This window comes from Solanum tuberosum, unplaced genomic scaffold, assembly GCF_000226075.1.
Source record: "Solanum tuberosum cultivar DM 1-3 516 R44 unplaced genomic scaffold, SolTub_3.0 scf00394, whole genome shotgun sequence".
NCBI lineage: Eukaryota > Viridiplantae > Streptophyta > Magnoliopsida > Solanales > Solanaceae > Solanum > Solanum tuberosum.
Window position 1 is genome coordinate 269,917 of NW_006239329.1, and position 19,569 is coordinate 289,485.

The following is a 19,569-nucleotide window of genomic DNA, read 5'->3' on the forward strand; positions in this document are numbered from 1 at the left end:
GTTGGGGAATCTATTCAAAAATCAGTAAGTTCATCACATGCATGATAAAAACAAAAGATAAGATAAGATAACATGCATTGGTTAAAAAATAAAAATAGTTCACGAGTTGAAAAAGTTAAATTCACAAGAAAAATTAGGAATTTTTTTTACTTGTGTAAAATAATATAATAATCATAAAAAGTGGATAAGAAAAATCAGTCACAGTTTACGTGATGTTTTGACAGATTTTATTATCTGAAATTATTCACATGCAAGTTGTTTATTTTAATAGATAAAATAAAGGTTTACGGGAATTATTGTTTTATTTACTGTTAAAAGAATTTTATAATTTAAAGATGTGGACAAAAAGTTCATATGTAATTTTTTTTTCAAATGTTGTCCCCACTCATAATTTCCTTATTTATATCCAACAGTTGTTCTTTGTAAGTTGGTTCAAACTTTTTCAATACCAACTCTCTATCTATCGAATTATATTTTCTTAGTGAAGTCTACAATTTGAGGTAAATTTTAATTTATTTTATTTAAAAGTTTAAGAATTAGTTATCAATCACTTTTGTATTGAAAATACTCCTCTTTAAACCGTTGTATTAACATTAACAATTTTTTGATATTTTTTAAAATATAAATATGCATTTTTCAAATATCTATGTACATTCTAGATCCAAACGGAGTATGATGTATTCAAAATTTAAGTTTAACATCGTTCCGAAGGAATTTGAAATGGTAGCTTAAGATGAGAGAAAAAATGTTTATATACACGTCGCGATCATGTTAAATTTGGCAACAAATAAATCGTTGTCCATTACATCCTTGCATTTGTAGTGTTTTGAAATTTGTGAGTAAAAAAATTAATAATGTAATATTTGTGTCAAGACTTTGGACTAATTTCTGCTTTAATTGAAATGTGGCGTTCATAATCATAAACACATACCTTTCGTATGGGAACTGGTGAAACTATCATTACTTTGTAAGATGTGAAAATTTTGTTTGGAATGGTTATAGATGGTAATCATATAATTTTAAATGACGCTAATAATTTAGAAATTTTTAGGTAGACACCAAATGGTGATGGGATAGTTTCCCGATAGTGATTGTTTTTCTGGTGTTAGTAGAATGTCTATATCCAAATTAATTGAGTATATTAATGATTTAAAATTTAAATGATATTACCGATGATTCGATTGAGAATGAGGTGTAACATGGATCTAGATTATATCTGATATGATAATGCGGTGGGATAGTATTTTTCCAAATAAATCTAATAATTAGATTAATTTGGACTTTTTAATTGACATGAGAAATTTAAATGCAATGTCAATACAAGCATGGGAAACGATTGTATTATTATATTTGTATAATTGCTTATGTCGCGCATCATTGCAAACATCAAAGGCTGTTTGTGGATTTCTCTCTCTAGTGCAGGTATGTAATAAACTTTTTAAATTATTTTTTGTGCTTTAGTACTCTGCACTTTAAATTTTATTATATTTTAAAAATTGTTATATTTTATTTATTATAGATTTGGACATGAAAGGGTATTCCTTCTACTACAAGCATCATTGTTTCCTCAAAGGACCAATCAACTTGAAGCTCCAATTGCACGTAATTGAACTTGACGTAGAAGAATTCATCAAAATAAGGCACAAAATATAATTGTCGTGATTAGAGATGTACTAGATAACCTAACTGATGATCAGGTATTTAAATATTATTATTTTCTATTACAAAAAAATAAGTTTTATAAAAAAACTTTCTAAACAAATACTCATTTTGTTTAAATTTTTAATTATTTATATTTGTATCCCACTGTCCAAGATGAAAATCAACATGTGAATATAGTAACAAATACATAGTTCTTGGCATATTTCCAAAGTATATTATGTTGTTGTGTTACATCAAATCATATACTAACATAATAGTAAATCTTTTTTATTTTGTAAGATTCTTTTGTATATACATGTGATATTTTTTCTACTATAGAATATTTAGGTAGATAGCTATTGTTATTTTGTCCTTTGAGTATAAATGTTTGGTATCACTAAATTTTTTGTTAGTTTTAATTAATATGCATAACTAATTTTTTTTTAATTTTTTGTCAAAATATTTAATATTATCTTACTTGCCTTTTTTTATATAGATTATTTGCTAGTCTTATTCAAAAGAAGTTATTAAAGAATTACCTGAGTGGTGTCGGTTAGGACAATTTGTCTAGATGGCACACATACTTCTTATTCGTGAAATTTATCCTGAGTGGCACATAATTGATCGTGTTGTGAGTTAGTTTGGTTATTTTCAATATATTCCTGGACCGTACACTCACTTTAATGAAAATCATTACAAACGTGATAAACAAATCAAAATAACACAAGAGGATATAGGTACGTTTAACTACGAACATTATTTATGAAAATAGCGTCGAAATAATATATTTTAGCCTCTTTTTATAAGTTGATCAAATAAAGTACTTTCATTGATATTTGAGGCATTCCGCATGTTAATTGAAATTTTAAAACATGTTACACAAAGAAGGCATCAACACATGGCAGGAAGACATAAGTCATTAGTACGTATATTTTGAAAAGATTTAAATCATTATAACGATTTTTAATAATTTTTTAATTACTAATAAGTTTTTACATTATTTTTATTTATTTTACACTAGGAGTCACGAAATGTAGTATTGTCGAGCTCGGATGATTGAAAATGATGCAACTCAATTTAATGAAATGAGATATTTAGTAGAGGAGTTCACTCATATTTCATTTAGCAGACGGGCAAACTCCTCGGCTAAATATCTCATTTAATTAGATTGACTTGCATCATTTTCAATCATCTGAGCTCGACGATATTGCATTTTGTTACTCCTAATCTAAAATAAATAAAAATTATCAGTAGTTAAAAAATAATTAAAGATCGTTATAATAATTTAATTTTTTTTCAAAATATATGTACTAATGCCTCATATCTTCCCGCCGTATGTTGATATCCTTTTTGAACATGTTTTGGATTTTCAATTAATACGCAAGAATGTCTCATATGTCAGTGAAAATATTTTGTTTGATCACCTATAAATAGAAGCTGAAATATATTATTTCGACGTTATTTTCATAAATAATGTGCGTAGTCAAATGCACCTATATCCTCTTGTGCGTAGTCAAATGCACCTATAAGCTGAAAATAATTTTCAACCAATGAATTAGAACCTAACTTTTGTTTTTTACATGCATGTGAACTTTTCACTTTTTTTTTTTTTCAATTGTTAGTTCATGTGCAGCAAGTTGAATTCAAAAAAATATAAAAATTGACAAACTCGATGACAGAACAACGATTTTTTTCAGAAAAAATAGATTAAAATTACATTTCACTTATAATGGGTGAGATGTTCCTTTTTATTTTATTTTTAAAAAATTCTTGATGGGGTGCATTTAAAAAATAAAATAAAATTTGAGAAACTCACTGGCTGGACATCGATAATTAAAAGAAAAAAAATGAGCAATCGCTGATATATCTGAAGAATGAAAATCATAAACATGTATCACTGATTTTTTTACATCATTAACGACAATTAAATCACAAACATATCTCGCTCCCTGACCAACAAAGTGTCCTTTTGGTTAAATTAAAAATTTAGTGGCTGTTTGTGCATTTTGAAAGAAAAAAAATTACCCTTTTAAATGAAATGAAAGAATATAGGATGGAGTAATTTAGTATATTAACGAAGTCATTGATTGTATCTTCCGCATGAGTTAAAGGAGCCGTACTCTCTCTGTCTCTAAATACTTGTCGTGTTTTCATTTACACATCACTTAAAAAAAACATTAATTAGGAAGAAGGTCTGACTATTTTTTTTTTAATCTCTAATAGGGCGATATTGCCTTGTGTACGATATTGATCTTCTGTTTAAGGTAAGCGATCTGCCTTTCCCCTTACTAGATCAAATAGGGAAATTCAAAAAAATATAGGAAAGGAAACCTTATTCGATGACCACTCCTTCTGCATAGAGATAGGGTCGCCTATCAGTCGACAGCTGCTACAGCTGGTGGAATAAATCTACGTGGAACTTCCGCTGGTTTTCAGATAGAAACTCCAATTTCATGATTGTTTTTTGTTAATGAACAAAAAACACAGAGATGGAACTTAGGCTAAATGAAGCATTGAAGTTCCAGAATAGTAAAACCCACAAACATTGTATGTAAGGTAAAACATCAAATCTAAACTAGTAAAACCAAGACCATAATACTATATACAAGATAGGTCTCAAAGACACTATAAACAGCAGGAACCCAATAGAGATCCATATTTCTGCCAGTAACACTGTTTTATGTCATCAAGTGAAGCGCGGTGGTTCCTCTAGTTATCATGTATGATGAGCATTCACAAGAGCGCGGCATACCATGTCAATGAATTGGTCATCCTGTTACGGAAATAGAGACGAAAATCAGATGCGTAACTTAATAGAGAAAAATAGGCACTTAATAAGATGTAAGGGAAAAATCTCAAGACAGGAGTATTTAAAACAGCCTAGCTAGTCAACTAGCTACACCAACAAAACTAGAAACCAATGAATTGTGTGAGCTAGGTTGGAAATACGCGGTCTTGAACTTTTGATCCCCACTTGCCCCATGGGTAGATCATTTAAGATCAAAAGTCAAAACTAGTTAAACTCGAAGTTTTGTCCATGGTACAAGCGGGGTCAACATTTCAAGACCACCCACCCACCTCCAAGGTCATTCTTGTAAATCACCCCCTCAAATGTGACCTTGGTCAATAAAGGCACGTCCGGAATTTAAATTTGTGAGTTTCTTAAGTATCCTCAAGCTAATTCAATAATAGCTTAGTTCATAGTCAAGGAAGAGAGTTTCGAGAGGGGAACTCTCTCTTAAGATCTGGGGAGGCCAAGATGGAAAAGAGAAGAAATGACGACAGATTGGAAACAATTAGAGGAGCTGAAGGGAGTTGGAAATGGGCGGATATTGACGGGTGCCAAAATGAATGGGAAGAGATTTAGGGGTTCAGGAACTTTTAGATATCTCATCCAAGGATTTGTAGGAAGAACAGTTCAATTTATTTTGGAGTTTAAGAGATGCCCTTCAAATAGAACATTTGGTCCTTGGGAAAGTAAGGTGCTTAATTTCAAAACTATAAATGTCCTTATGTTCCCCACGATGGGAAAGGCATCCAGACTATATTACAGATTAAAAATTACATCCCATAGGAATGAGAGAAGCAACCAAAAACCAGTTCCAACTTCCAACAGTAAGTCTCAAAGCAATTGTTTCCGTACTCCTCTCTTTCTTTTTTCGTTTTTCTTCTTAGTTGAGTACTCTTAGTAACATTCATAATGTGGATTTTCTCCTGCTAATAAATGGATCTAAGGCCTAACTCAACTCTAAAAGCTAGCTCAAGAGGTGAGGAGCCCAAGCCAGATGAAGAGACCACCCATCCCATAATAGACAGATGTGGGGCTTCTTCAACACCCCCCTCACGCCTAGGGTTGGACATCTGGAGTGTGGACAATTTTAATATGGAGGCCCAACATCGTGAACGTGAATCGGGATGTGTCCTACTTTGATACCATTTTAAGAAATGGATCTTGGCCTTAACTCAACCCCAAAAGCTAGTTCAAGAGGTGAGAATTGCCCAAGCTATATTAAGAGACCACCCATCCGCTTATTGACCGATGTGGGACTTCTTCAGCAGCTCCAGCATAGTGTCAGACGTTGCTGGAAGTAATTCTTTTTCTAAATACATACCCCCTCACTTCAGCTGACCAGCCGACCCCTTAGCTTTGAATACAGATTTTCATTATTAGAGCAAATGTAGTCGATTGCAATTTTTTAAAACTTTAGCGCCATAAAAAGCTCACATAGCAAAGTAACTACTGAATTCAGGAACACTTACTTGAACAAGCATCAAAAATGCCTCGCGCACTTTGTCTCTGTTAATAACATGTCCATTGTTTGGGCTAGGAGCAGAAGTAGGAGTGAGAGATGGAGGCGGATTCGGAGGAGGAAATGGCTGAAGCAAAGGAGCTCCGTAACGGCGTTGTAGATTCCCAGGGGAATGAATTGGAGGAGCAGTAGGCACAGATGAAGAAACAGGAGGTATCAGTGGAGAAGAGGAAGGAGGACCAAAGAATGATGATGGTTTCACAAGATTTGAAGACCTTCTAGCACTGGTATCAGGTTCAGGAGCATCAACGGTAGGCATCAAAGTCGAAGATGTAGAAAGAGGAGATTGAGACAGTGCAGGTGCTGAAGAGGGAGGTACAGCAGGAGGAGGAAGAGGAGAAGGTAGGGCTACTGCAGTTGAGTCATACGACTGTCCCTGAACTGTAGCATTTGGACCACTACCAATTCTCATAGCATTCTGCAAAATGAAATGCTAAAAATTCAGTCAAGTTAACAATGTATGAAACAAAAACATATACAAACAAAATTTTCATCTCTAACATGGTATAAGTCTAGAAGTATCTCCACTTAAATTACCAAGTACATGATCTCAATATAGAAGGGTGGAATAATGCATCAAATGAGTCAGTATTACTTCTTTAGGAGAAATAACAGGGAATCTCAGTTGGTCTCCCTTGATAGATGGGTTTCTTAATGTTTGGAATGTCACATGAGAATTCGTAAAAATAACCATATGGTTAATTAACATCTTGTATACATCTCATACAAAGGTGTCACTAATAATTTTACAGGACTGTCTATTATAAGAACTAATGATCCCAAAGCAAAGGTTGATGATAAAAAGTATTTAGATTTTCCAAGGGGACTGACACATGAAAAGACATTATTTTCTGCAAGATATACGCTGCATAACAGCCACATTACGTGGAGACAAAAAGAGCAAGTAGAAGGGAAGAAAGGGCATACACTGAAGAAATTCACAAAGGAACGATCATCTGGGACATCTGCAGTATTTGATGTAGTAGATGATGGCTCCAGGGGACCATCCATTACCGACATGCTTGGAACTGCTTCCAGCTCTTCAAATTCACTGTATCAAAATTACATAAACCAAAGTTCCTCTCAGAATCCAACTGAGTGCAATTTGCCTTCAGTCACAGACTATTTTGAGCAAATGGTTAAAATCCTAAACCAACCCTCCAAACTATTCACCTCTCCAAAGATATTGTAGTTTGCTTGCAACTAAAAGCTCACTTCTCACAAAGTAATGTCTCATTAGCTTTTCGTTCACTTTCACCATGCATATAGCTAGTTTTTATGAGCAAGTTGGCTATAGAAAGCACCCAGGGTAGGACAAGGACCAAGCTATTCAAACAGTATACAAGACCCAACAATTCAAAGGCCCATTCAACAATACTCACGTTTCACTAAAAGCATACTTCCACCGCAGATACAAACATTATCCTGCTCATCTCAGTGACACTCTGATAACTTTCTTATTTCACAGTTCTGCTGTCAAAATCGTTCTGCAACTTAGATTTTAACCATATCTATGAGCATCTACAATTGTTTTTAACAGTATTTGAAACTGAACTGTTCGACCCTTGAAAAGAATCAAACGGTATCTCATTGACCAGGTTCTTTAGGATGGCATCGATTTGAATTTATTATGCTTTCTGTCAGTCATATTGCAGTTCAAGATTCTAGCAAACAGAGGGAAGACCAAAAACTTTTTAAGTGCCAAGTTAAACTACTATATCTGAGACATAAATCAAGGAATAGATCAACGTCAAACTGTTTAGAAATAAAATGCTTTAATAATCCAAGAGAATCTAACATTTTGATCAATAAATATATTCTGATCTTTACAAATATGTACTAAAATACCTCTGGTTGGATGGTAATTTGAACTTGGTAGGCACCTTGGAATAAGCACTCAGTATCCTGATCACAAGTGAAATATCAAAACAGATTATCAGGCATAGTAAGACAACGTTAACAAGAAAAGGCAAGAGAAGATTGACATGGTAATCAGTGCACAGAACAACCAAAAAAGGGTACTCATCCGATCCAGTCCCTTCTCATTATGGTGATAAATAGATAAGAGTGAAGCAGTGAAGAAGTTGTTTTGCATAGATGCAAGCTTGAATCTCTACCCCTTTTCCCCCTTTCTGATAGATGCCTTTGCCTTAAAGCTTCAAGTCATACAAACATATACTCAACTTCTCAATAGCTCTATGAGAAACTTAATCGAAAAGATGAGATGAAGATCTAGTAAACCATTTCAGCTTGTATAGTGGGTAATATGGAAAGAGAGGAGTCGGAGGTGTTCTGGAAGGTAAAAGAAGAATACCCCTGAACCAGAGTAAAACAGTTCAGCTGCTTTGGAAATTAAATGGATAACAATCCCAAGCCAAAGTAAAACAGCTTATCTCTTTACTGATCAGGAAAATGCAATGAAACAAAGCTGCAACTTTAAGTTTGAACGTCATCTAACCATTCACCTAATTAAAACAATGACAAAGCCAAACATACCATTCTGCTAATCGTTGGGCTATTCATTACAACAAATTTAGATGTTATAGACTGAGGTTCTAGAGAAGTCCAACCTATAGGCAGCAGAACTAGCTAATTTCACTTCCATAATCATGGAATATTTAGATTACAAGCACATACTCCAAAAGAATGACTGCGTAGGCAATTGAGTCCTCAAAGTTCCACAATACAAATCTAATTAATATTTTCTCATAGAATTAACACAGTGAATTGTGAGTAGAACTAAACACACACACACAGAGAAAAGGGGACGTGGGAGATGGGAAAAGAATGAGTTATGGAGGGAAAAAGAGATTTAAAAGGTCACCTATTAAAGAGGTTTGCAACTTCTTCACATTCACGTGAATTGTAGAACCATATCCCATTTACTTCTTGTGAAGAATTTCGATATAATAAATATGGGAGCTGGAGCTCGAACTCAAAATCTCCCAAAAGATCCTCCACCAAATTATCTGCTTGTACGAATAAAGACATATCTTTAGCATGAAAGAACTAAAAAGACATGCTCGTAGAAAGCAAAATTTCAACTTTTTGTACCAACTTATGAGCAACATGGAATCATGTCAACATGGCCTATTTCATTCCACTACTAGGAGCTCCCTAAAACTAGAAAATATTCAATCTTACACTTGTACCAACAGGAATATACAAGCTCCTAACCATAAAAAAAAAGACTCTTAGCAAATACCTTTCCTAAAGTTAAGTGTAGCAACATCAATTAAGTCTTAATCCTAACTAATTGCTATCAGCCTATCACCAATGCAGATTCTCTGCTTCCATTGTGATCTGTTCTTAACAAAGTCCCATTGACTCTAAAAGATATGATGTCATCAATTGTCATTCCAGTGATTTCCTGCAAATGTGACTACTTCATTACTATCTCTTGACACAAATTGGATGTCAGGTTTACTACTTCGGGATTCTCCAAGGTAACTTACACCCCCTTGAGATTCATCAACATCAAAGAACCTTGCAAAAGTTCTGGAAAGATACAATCCAAGCAGAAACATTTTGAACAGAAAACAAATAACTAACCTGTATTTCTGCGGTTCATAACAATGAACTGAAACCGAGGTTGAGCACTCCTGCAACACCCGCCAAAGAAATATTAGGTATCTCATATTGCTATACCATTACTCAGGAAGAAGAACAATGCATTAAATCTAGAAACTTCCAATCAATCAATCAACTTAGTCCCAATCTATAGCTAGATGGGTTGGCTATAGCAATCCTGTATGGTAATTTTTCTCTACTGTGCTCAGCTTAATTCCATTACTAGTAAATAATTTGACTATCAAGGCAAATTACATCTGTATAATGCAGATTCTTCAAAATTCACACTTAACACTGTGACATACAAATTTTGACCATATTATATCTAAAACCTTTCCACAAAACAAAAAGAAAAAAACAGAAATACACCTCAAACATCACCAATTTAATCAAGTCCTGAAATAGGTCAGAGAAAGAAAAGCCTAAGAAAAAAAAAGAACAGCAAGTTCATAAACCCCCAAATGCATACACACCCAAGGTTGTGGCCTAGTGGTCAATAAGGTGAGTTGAAATCCATGAGGCATCATGTTCAAATTCCAACATACACAAAAAAACACAAAGTGATTTCTACCCATCCTATCTATCCTAGCCTTGACGGTCAAGAGTTAACTAGTACCTATTGCTAGGGAGGTGCCATAGAATTAGTCGTGTACAAAAGCTAACCCGAACACCATGATCATATAAAAAAACAAATTGCTTACCTCTTGACAACAAACAAGGATCCTTCCACATCCTTTCGACTCTACAGAAGAAATGAAAACAACATCAGTACTCAAATACAAGTCAATCAATAAACTCCACTCAATCCCAAACTAATCATCATCTACCATTCCAACTCATTCAATTCAAATACAATAATTTTCTTCAATAAACTAAAAGATTTTGCTAAAATCTCACACATATCCCCACACAAAAAAAATCATAACAAATAAAGATTCAATTTTTATTAAAAGAAACTGAATACCCATTGGCTATTATCGATATTGAATTCATATAAAGTAACATGAGCAGCAGTAATCAAGATTTCTTCAACAAATGGATCGATTCTCTGAAGAACCGTTAAGTTAAGGAGCTTTGTACTGTTTTGGTCCAAATTCGGCATTAATTTCCCGTTCTGAGACATTATTTTGTACTGAATCTACAGCTGAATTTACGATTATTGTTGAACTTGTGGAAAAAAAAAAACCCTAGAAATCCTTCGAATTGGGGTTTTTGCTGATGTATCTTTTACTTGGGAGATGCCTAGGGAAGAAGACACTTGTAATTTATAATTATTTTAATAAAAAAAATTATGGAAATATTGAATATAAAATTTATATATATTACTATATATATAAATTATAATATTTCAGTATTAGTAAAAACTAATTGTTTAGGGTTGAAACTTTGAAGATTTTATCTTGACGATTAAATTTATTTATTTTTTGTGTAATTGATTAACAATGGAAATTACAGAATTACTAAATATTGTGATATAATCAGTTGTAGAAAACATGAATTTGACTAATCTCATAACATATCTAAAATATTCATATTATTAAATTCGATTAAAGAAGAATAACAGAAAAAAAGATATAAAAAATATTAAAGAACACTAAAATATAATAAAAAATTCATTGAAAAACCAATAATTAAATATTATTTTTTTTAAAAAATAAAATCTATAATTTTACCTATATTAATAAATAGGTATGGTCCTTCGGGATAACTCAGTTGGTTTGAAGGGTGGTTATCCACACGGATGACCCGGGATCGATCCCCCCTCAATGTCTTCTGAGTCAAGCATGTCGCATAGGGCTTGCCTAGTGCGGTTTACATCCCCTATGTGGTTTGCAGGCTATTACACAGTGGAGGGTTTATCCAGTGCGCACAAAGTGCTCACCACAGAGTTCTCACCCGAAGGGCAGAGGCTGTGGCAGAGGTTATAGCGGCTGCGGGTTATCCTGGGATTCCAAAAAAATAAAAAAATAAAAAAATAAATAGGTATCAAAAATTATATTTTGGAGGATGATGATCATAGAAGTTTAACTTGGGAAAGTTGGGTGACTTTTAAAAGATAGAAAACAACAACCAAATAATATATAGTTGTTTCAGGTTTCAACAACAAACACTTTGTGTGCATCAAGTCATCAACTAACTCAAAACAATAAGATTTAAAAAGAGTGTAGTTCATACCATTCTAGTTAAGTGATTTGTAATCGAATCATTAGATGCAGGCAAGTCATTTATCTTTCTTTCAACACATACATTTATTACTTACTTTCCCCATACGGCCATATCTAGGGCCGTTCAAAACTGAATCAAAATCGATAATTTAAATCGAAAAAAAGTTATTGGTTTAGCGGTTTTGATAACTGTTTTGATTTTTTTTCTTATCGAATTATCGATTCTTAACGGTTTGAGATTTTTTCTTAACGGGTTAATCGATAACCCGCTAGTAAATTCAATAATTATATTTATACCATTTTGTATATAAAGTCCTTGACTTAGAGTTTGGTTTCCTATTTTTATTTCTGGTTGTCTCAAACACTTGGTTATTCTACAATGTAAAAATATTTGTTTTTGAGCAAGATGTAACTTGTGAACTCACGTGCATCGTTCATTTGGTTTGTCACCTTGTTTCTAAGTGATTTTCAATGTTTTTTTTGTGTCAAATCTTAACGGTTAAATCGATAATCGAAACGATAACAATCAAAAATCGATAAACCAATAACCGATAAGCCAATTTCTTAATGGTTCGATAATGGTTTAGCATCGATATCTCTACAAATTGATAACCAATATGTCAAACAGATAAACTTCAAAACCGAACCGAACCAACCGATACACAACCCTAGACATACCTACAATCTTAGTGCTTCAATGTCCAAAATTGGACATTGGACAACTACAATTAAAAACTTAAATTGAAGAAGAAAGGAATATTTTTATACTCTAGTTAAAATATTATGTGTTAAACATTTTTATTTTAAGTTGTGTGAAGAATAGAATAGTACACAAATAGTTTGTAGCAATATAATGTTCCAATTAAGGGGAAATGAAAATAGAGAGAGTATAAATTCTAAACTAGCATCCACAAATCAAACAGAGCTATTAACTCAGTGAACATAGAAAAAATAACAGAGACCCAGCATAGTTAATGTTAATAGAAAAAAAATAGTAGAAAACTCATGTTTGAGAACAAACAAGGCCGTAAGGGAAAAATGAGCTAAAAGTGCCTTATAGGTTTCCAATTAAAAAAAAGGATAAGTGGGCCCTCTTTATTTTTTCTCTATTTTTTAATTTTTAATATTAATAAAAGGACCATCTTTCGTAGTTGTTTGGACAACTACTGAAGTTGTCGGACGATTAAAGAAGTTGTCTCTACAACTACGACAATTGTTGGACTAAAGTGTAAAAGTTAAAAGTTTAGGATTATTGAGAAAACATCTTTTAATCTAATAATTCTATTTGCCACTTCTACCCAATTTTTAAGACGGAAAGGACTCCTACCTAATTGAATAACTAGTTTGTCCCTTTTAATAGACCTTCCTGGATGTAAGCATAGGAGTTGTAGGCGAATAAAATTAAGGTGAAGTGAATTCTGAGGAATGGTATGAGTAATGAAAGGAAGGACACATGTTATAGTTGGTACATGTGTCTTGAATAGAGTCTTGTTTGTTCAAAATTCGAAGTACAATTTTCTTTGCACATTATATAGTTAGTTTGATGCAGTGTTTGTCCTTTAACTATCTTTTATAAATAAGGGTAATAGAAAAATATATAATTAATTAATTAATTAATGACAAATCAATATTTTTGTCATGAATTTGTGACGAAATTGTAATGGATCCTTAATGTCATTATAATTTTTTTATGGAGTTTTGACAAATTGTAATTATCGTCACGAATTTGTAATTGAATTATCTGTTCGTTTAATATGATAAAAATAGTTTTATAACTTTACTGTCATGGTGATAATATATGGTTATTTTAATGTAATATATATAATTTTATGACTTTATTATTACAATAAACATAATATCAATGCCTATTTTGAATTAACCCCCAATATTTTAATGACTTCTTTGCAGGCCATTCTAAAAAGATTTGATCTCTTTTGTCACAGAACTTAGAACAGATGGAAATATCATACATACATTAAAAGAAAATTATTAGGAAACAAATCAACTCAAAGATTTGGAAAACAAATGATAGGAATCTTAATTAAAATAGTATATAATTACATGTTCTTTTTTCCTAGTAGTTGACATGGGAAGTGCATCTTTATATGTATCTTCCTTGTGATCTCTTTTTTTCAATTATATAGTATTTTCTATAATATATATTCCTGTTTCAATTTTATATGTGAACATTCTGATTTTTGAATTCAAATTATGTAAATTTTGATCAATATTTTAAGATCATTCTTTTTCTCAAATTGACAAGAGAAAGGGGTGGATCATATGTATACCAAGTTCACCTAAATCCAATATATACTTTCAACGTGAATCATAATTTATTAAAATTGCAACAAATACAATATATAAATTCATAACTTTAAAAATATAATTAGTTCGTTACTAAAAACCTTAAATACTTAACCGTATCATACAATCTAAATTCTGAATCCGCCTCTGACATGATAAGAATCACAACTTATAATACTTTTCATATAACGTTTGAATATCTAAATTATTTAACTTAAAAATATTAAGTCAATTTAATCCAATCCAACTTCAAAGATAAGTCAACTTTAACTTTCAGAAAGCGAAATATATCATATAAATTGAGACGGAGAGTATTATTTAATTTAGACTATGTTAAGCCATACTTCAACTATATAATCTGAAAATACACCTATTCAGTTTTTCTTACTTCCAACAACTTGAAGGCACGTTATAACAATAGCTTTAAAATAGTCGTGCAAAGCATAAACTATTTAACTTAATAAACTTAGCAAAATACTATAAATAGGATCATACAATGTGTTTATTTCATCCACATTAATTTAAGTAAAAGCAAAAAAAAAAAAAAAAAAATTGGCAAAAATGTCTAAAGCATTGGCACTTGTGGTTGTGTTATTTTTTGTGGCATTTTGTGGTGAATGTTATGGGGAACTTAGATTTGAATTTTACAAAGGAAAATGTGGTATAACAGATGTTGAAGTTGTTGTTAGAGATGTTGTAAAAATATGGCATACTACAAACAGGGAAAGGGATATTGCAGCTGCTCTTCTACGTATGCAATTTCATGATTGCTTTGTTAATGTAAGAAACTTAAATTAACTCTTGCTTTTTCTACTTCTTTAATATCTTTTGTTTATAAGTCCTCCTTTACGGTATTAGAGTCGGATTCAAGATTTTAAGTCATGATGAAAGTAGTTTACCACTTATATTTGTTACTTTTACCGTCTCACTTTGTGTGGAAGTTGCTTATATTGACCCATGTATAAAGCTTGACAAAAGAAAAAGATTTTTCAAACGTAATGAAAATTCTGGCTTCATTACTGTGTGAAGTTGTTTGATTTAACACATGAAGCTTGGTAAAAGAAGGAAAAAAATTTCAAACTTGGTGAAAATTCTGGATTCAGCACTATGTGAAGTTGTTTGATTTGACACACAAAACTTAATAAAAGAAGGATTGAAGGAAAAATTTTATTTCTAAATTATGGTTTTAAATATGAAATGACATTTTCAAGGCCATAAAATTATATCATTACGATATTAAATTAGAAGTTTAAGGTTTAATCATTTTAAAGAATAGAATATGTATAGGGGCAGAGCTAGCTAGTTATATCAACTATGAATTCTGCTGAATGCAATAGTTTTTGTTCAAATTCTGTATTGTCTTAAGAAACATTAGTTATCCTCGTTTTGCATATAACAAAATAATTCTATTATTTTTTTTAAAAAAATAGACTAAGAAGAAAAGAACGTTTAATGAAATATAACAACAAATATTTCCTTGTGGCAATGTGTTTTGACATATACAATACAATTCTTTTTAACATGCTCAATCAATCATGCTTGCCCTATGTAAGAAACTAAAAAGAGAATGCTCACCTTGTTGCTTTGTTTGATTTGATATCTGAATTTTTCCCTTATTAGTAATGATTCAATTCTTCACTTTATAATCTCTTTCTATTTTTTTTTTTCTTCAATTTTCTATTGAATCATGTACTAATAATTTTATTATGTACATGATGAATAGGGTTGTGATGCATCAATTCTATTGGATGGAAACAATAGTGAGAAAAAAGCACTCCCAAATTCAAGTGTAAGGGGATATCCACTCATTGATGCAATTAAAGAAGCTTTAGAGGCAAGATGCAAAGGCCTAGTCTCTTGTGCTGACATTATTTCTATGGCAGCTAGAGATGCTGTTGTCTTGGTAAATTACATTTTTATTATTTTCATGTTTATTAAAAATAAAATAAAGATATAAGGTATATATAAATTTACTAATTATAAGTCACCCTTATTCTCAACTTTAATCTTAAATTCCTTAAATGATGATTTCTTTCGATAATTTTTTTTTAGCTAAAGTGACTATTAATTTGGGACTTAGTGAGTATAACGTAATATTTGTGTGAATATAATGCTTTTGAAACTCATGTTAAACAATTCATAATATTTTTGTAGTTGTAGAAACTTGTTAGTAAGGGTAAAAAGAGAAGTTTAAATTATATTATTTTCAAATAAATTAGAGATTTTATCTTTTGTGATATGCACTCTAATTTGTATTATTTTTTATTATAAAATGTGACAGAGTGGAGGAAAATGGTACAAGGTAGAAACAGGTAGAAAGGATGGGAAAGTTTCCTTAGCATCAAATGTGAATCTTCCTTCTCCATCAATTTCAGTCTCAGATTCCATCAAAGTCTTTGGCAAGAAAAATCTTTCTCCAATAGACATGGTTTATCTTCTAGGTAATTTCCCATTTTGTGAATTCGAGTTTAAATTAACGATAAGTCGATCAAAGTCAAGTAACTTGTCCATTTTGATTAAATAAAAAAAGAAGTGATCTTTGTGCATTTTAGTAAGGAAAAATAACCCTTTTGTTTCACAATTCTCTTTTTATTCTATATATTTTCTTTTTATTGCGATGATATTCAGTAATTTGTGCACATTTCAATTATTTTATCATGCACATATTACCTTTCACTAGAATAGTTCGGTACGAACAAATGCATTATATAAAAGCATTCCTTAGGAAATATCAAGTGACTCTATTCAATGAATTTTAAACAGATAAAAGAAATCACCTAACTAATATATTTGAACAATTGTCTCTATGGTTTACACCTCATTTAACCAGAATCTTTTTTACATTTTGGATAAATTACTTATACATATTAAATTATTTTCTAAACACAAATACAAGGCTCAAGCCAAAACAAATAATTGGTTCTACCGAAATTGTAACTCTATAATTGGTGACTCTACTCCGCTAGTACATGCTACCTCATAACCAACATGGTCACTGTATAACTTTAGCCATCAAGACTTAGGTCACTGAAATTTGAACTCTGATATCTGATGATTTTCAACTCATTTTATTAACGGTTACTTCTTTATTTTCATACAATTAATGTGAATGGATTTTCAATATTTCTAGGTGGCCACACTGTTGGAAAAACTCATTGCTCACTCATTCAAGATAGGATATACAACTTCAGTAATACAGGTGTTCGTGATCCAACCATGAGCAATTGGCTATTTTCTGAGTTAATAAAGAAGTGTCCTAGAGTTCCATCCTTTGACAACGAGATTCCTCTTGATATGAGGACTCCATCATTTGTAGATAACTCATTTTTTCAAGAAATTCAAAAGGGAAATGGGATTCTTAAAATTGATCAACAACTAGCATTGGATGGATTGACAAAGAAAATTGTGGGTGATATTGTCAAGGACCCTAATTTTTACGCTAAGTTTGGAGAAGCCATGGTGAAATTGGGTAGAGTTGAAGTACTAACTGATGGACAAGGAGAAGTGAGGACATCATGTAGGGTTGTGAATAAGAAGCCATTCTTCTTTGGGTTGTTCAATTAGCACAAGTACTTTTTGTTAACTTATTAATTATCTATGTTGTTCGGACACTCCAAAAATGTTGTCGCATACAAAGTCATAAGAAATTACGACATGCCCCTAGCAGTATTTTTGAAGAGTCTGGACAATCTAGATTATTGATAGTTTATTTACTTATTGTATTAAATTTTATTTTTGTCTTGAGTTGGTGTGGGAGGAGGTGATTCAAGGAAACTCTTCCTTTCTTGATTCTTTGGCATTTGAAATTTGAGTATTGTTTTTCTTCTATGAATTCTTTTTTTTTTATGTTGTAATTTGATTGATTCTTAAAACTATTTTTCAGATCAATGAAACAAAAGGGGAATGCCCTTCTTTTCTACTTTTTATACTTTTCTATCATCATGCCATTTTACTTCTCTCTCAATTTCTTTTTGGTTGGACTAAAAGACAAATAATAGTATCTATCAAATTCAGAAATGTAGAAAAGAAGCCAGTATTGAGAAGCATTTTAAAGAGCATACATTAAAAAATATGTGGTTAAATTTACACAATACATCTTAATACAATAAATTACTTTGTGCATGGTATTTCTTTAAATTACTTAGTATTTCTTTGAATCGAATTCTCAACTATAACCGAATAGTTACCCCCCTCAACTTATAACCAAATTCTCAACTACATACTTATATTTTACGGAAATTCTATTACCCCCTTGAACTATTTTAAAGCAGAATATATACCACCTTAAAACTAGATAAGCACATTCTTCACATGTAGTATACATGCGCTACCAGCTGTGAAATATCTGATATATCAAGGTAACTGTTGTTCTTCATCGCCAACATTGTATTTACTCTTCACTTCTCCATAGTGTTGAGACATGTTTTAATTTATTTCACTATGAACTCCCCTAAACTTTTAGGCTTTATCTCTCTCCACCCCCATTCCTCCCTAGTCACCCCACCCCCACCCTCACCTTCCATAATTCACAAATCATATCTCAATCCAAGAATCATATCAACACTTATCATCCCTCTTTTAGGTAAAGAAATCAACAATATTTATCAGCAGTACCACCATCACCACCACCACAATTTTATCATCCATTTGGATCACCCCCTTCACCTCGCACACCCAAATTACGCAATCTGGGCACCTATTTTAAGTTCAAAATTATCATTAATTGTCTTAGACTTGGGTATAAATACGCCCTTTTGATTTCTTCTTTCAATAGTGAAGGATTTATGCCTTCTACACTTGAGGAAAGCACTAGATTATTAGGGTTGAACATAATCAACATGTGGTTGCTGCTCAAGTTCGTAAAATTCTTATTGAGTATAGATTAAATTCTTCATCGAACAATAATAGAGACTATAGATAAGATCTGAAGGTTGAAGAATTTTATTAGAGTAAGGAGATTAATGGCGATTTAATTTTTTTCACTACATGAATAATAGTTTTAATGCTTATTTGGTGATTTTGATGGTGATTTGCAGTGTTAATAATTGTGAGTAATAGTGAGACAAATTATGAGAAAGTATTAGAAGATGGGTGGAGAGATGAATTGTTATGGTAGTGGTGGTTCAACAATGGTAATGGAGGAAGTGTACAGGTGGGTGGTTACATGTGGGTGGTTGTTTTTGAGTGAAGAAAGAGAGGGAAAAAAAAAAGAAAAAAAGAAAGCCAAAATGATCTAATAGACCCTTGTCCTTATATGCATTTGTATTCTGAACCCTTTTACTTAACTCTTTGTCAATTGAACCCTTAAATTCAATGTAACTTAGCATTTAAAACCCCCTTGGCTCTGCGTGTACTTCAAATTCTCAACAAAATGACACATCATCATCCACATTTGATTTAAAATTACATGTCATTTATTATTTATTTATTTAAAAAAAAACAATTTTTCTTCTTTTTCACTCCATTCCTCCCCATTCTTCTTGACCACCCCTCACTCCGTTTTTTACATTAGATCTCACCATCACAACCTTTCATCCTAACCATCAATATCACTAAAAATCACCATTCTTCTCTATATT

The 19,569-nt window shown here is 31.8% G+C and overlaps 2 protein-coding genes across 2 annotated transcripts; one reads left to right on the forward strand and one right to left on the reverse strand.

Moving 5' to 3' along the window:
- Positions 1 to 4,070: 4,070 nt before the first annotated feature.
- On the reverse strand, positions 4,071 to 10,776 carry LOC102591744 (mRNA-decapping enzyme-like protein). Its single transcript, XM_006362573.2, has 8 exons — positions 10,486 to 10,776; positions 10,223 to 10,263; positions 9,504 to 9,553; positions 8,776 to 8,920; positions 7,800 to 7,856; positions 6,879 to 7,002; positions 5,902 to 6,369; positions 4,071 to 4,414 (listed from the first exon to the last, which is right to left on the reverse strand). The coding sequence occupies exons 1-8, from the start codon at positions 10,642 to 10,644 to the stop codon at positions 4,358 to 4,360; spliced, it is 1,101 nt and encodes a 366-aa protein (XP_006362635.1). The 5' UTR covers positions 10,645 to 10,776; the 3' UTR covers positions 4,071 to 4,357.
- A 3,775-nt stretch (positions 10,777 to 14,551) lies between these two features.
- LOC102597050 (peroxidase 60-like) lies at positions 14,552 to 17,671 on the forward strand. Its single transcript, XM_006362584.2, has 4 exons — positions 14,552 to 14,770; positions 15,714 to 15,893; positions 16,272 to 16,431; positions 17,121 to 17,671. Exons 1-4 carry the CDS (start codon positions 14,552 to 14,554, stop codon positions 17,552 to 17,554), a joined length of 993 nt encoding a protein of 330 aa, XP_006362646.1. The 3' UTR covers positions 17,555 to 17,671.
- Positions 17,672 to 19,569: the final 1,898 nt, after the last annotated feature.

Coding starts and splice junctions, on each gene's coding strand:
- LOC102597050 (XM_006362584.2), top strand. CDS start 14,552: ATGTCTAAAGCATTGGCACTTGTGGTTGTGTTATTTTTTGTGGCATTT. Junction 14,771..15,713: donor TTCATGATTGCTTTGTTAAT/GTAAGAAACTTA, acceptor CATGATGAATAG/GGTTGTGATGCATCAATTCT. Junction 15,894..16,271: donor CTAGAGATGCTGTTGTCTTG/GTAAATTACATT, acceptor AAAATGTGACAG/AGTGGAGGAAAATGGTACAA.
- LOC102591744 (XM_006362573.2), bottom strand. CDS start 10,644: ATGTCTCAGAACGGGAAATTAATGCCGAATTTGGACCAAAACAGTACA. Junction 10,264..10,485: donor ATATCGATAATAGCCAATGG/GTATTCAGTTTC, acceptor TTTCTTCTGTAG/AGTCGAAAGGATGTGGAAGG. Junction 8,921..9,503: donor TATGAACCGCAGAAATACAG/GTTAGTTATTTG, acceptor TCGTACAAGCAG/ATAATTTGGTGGAGGATCTT.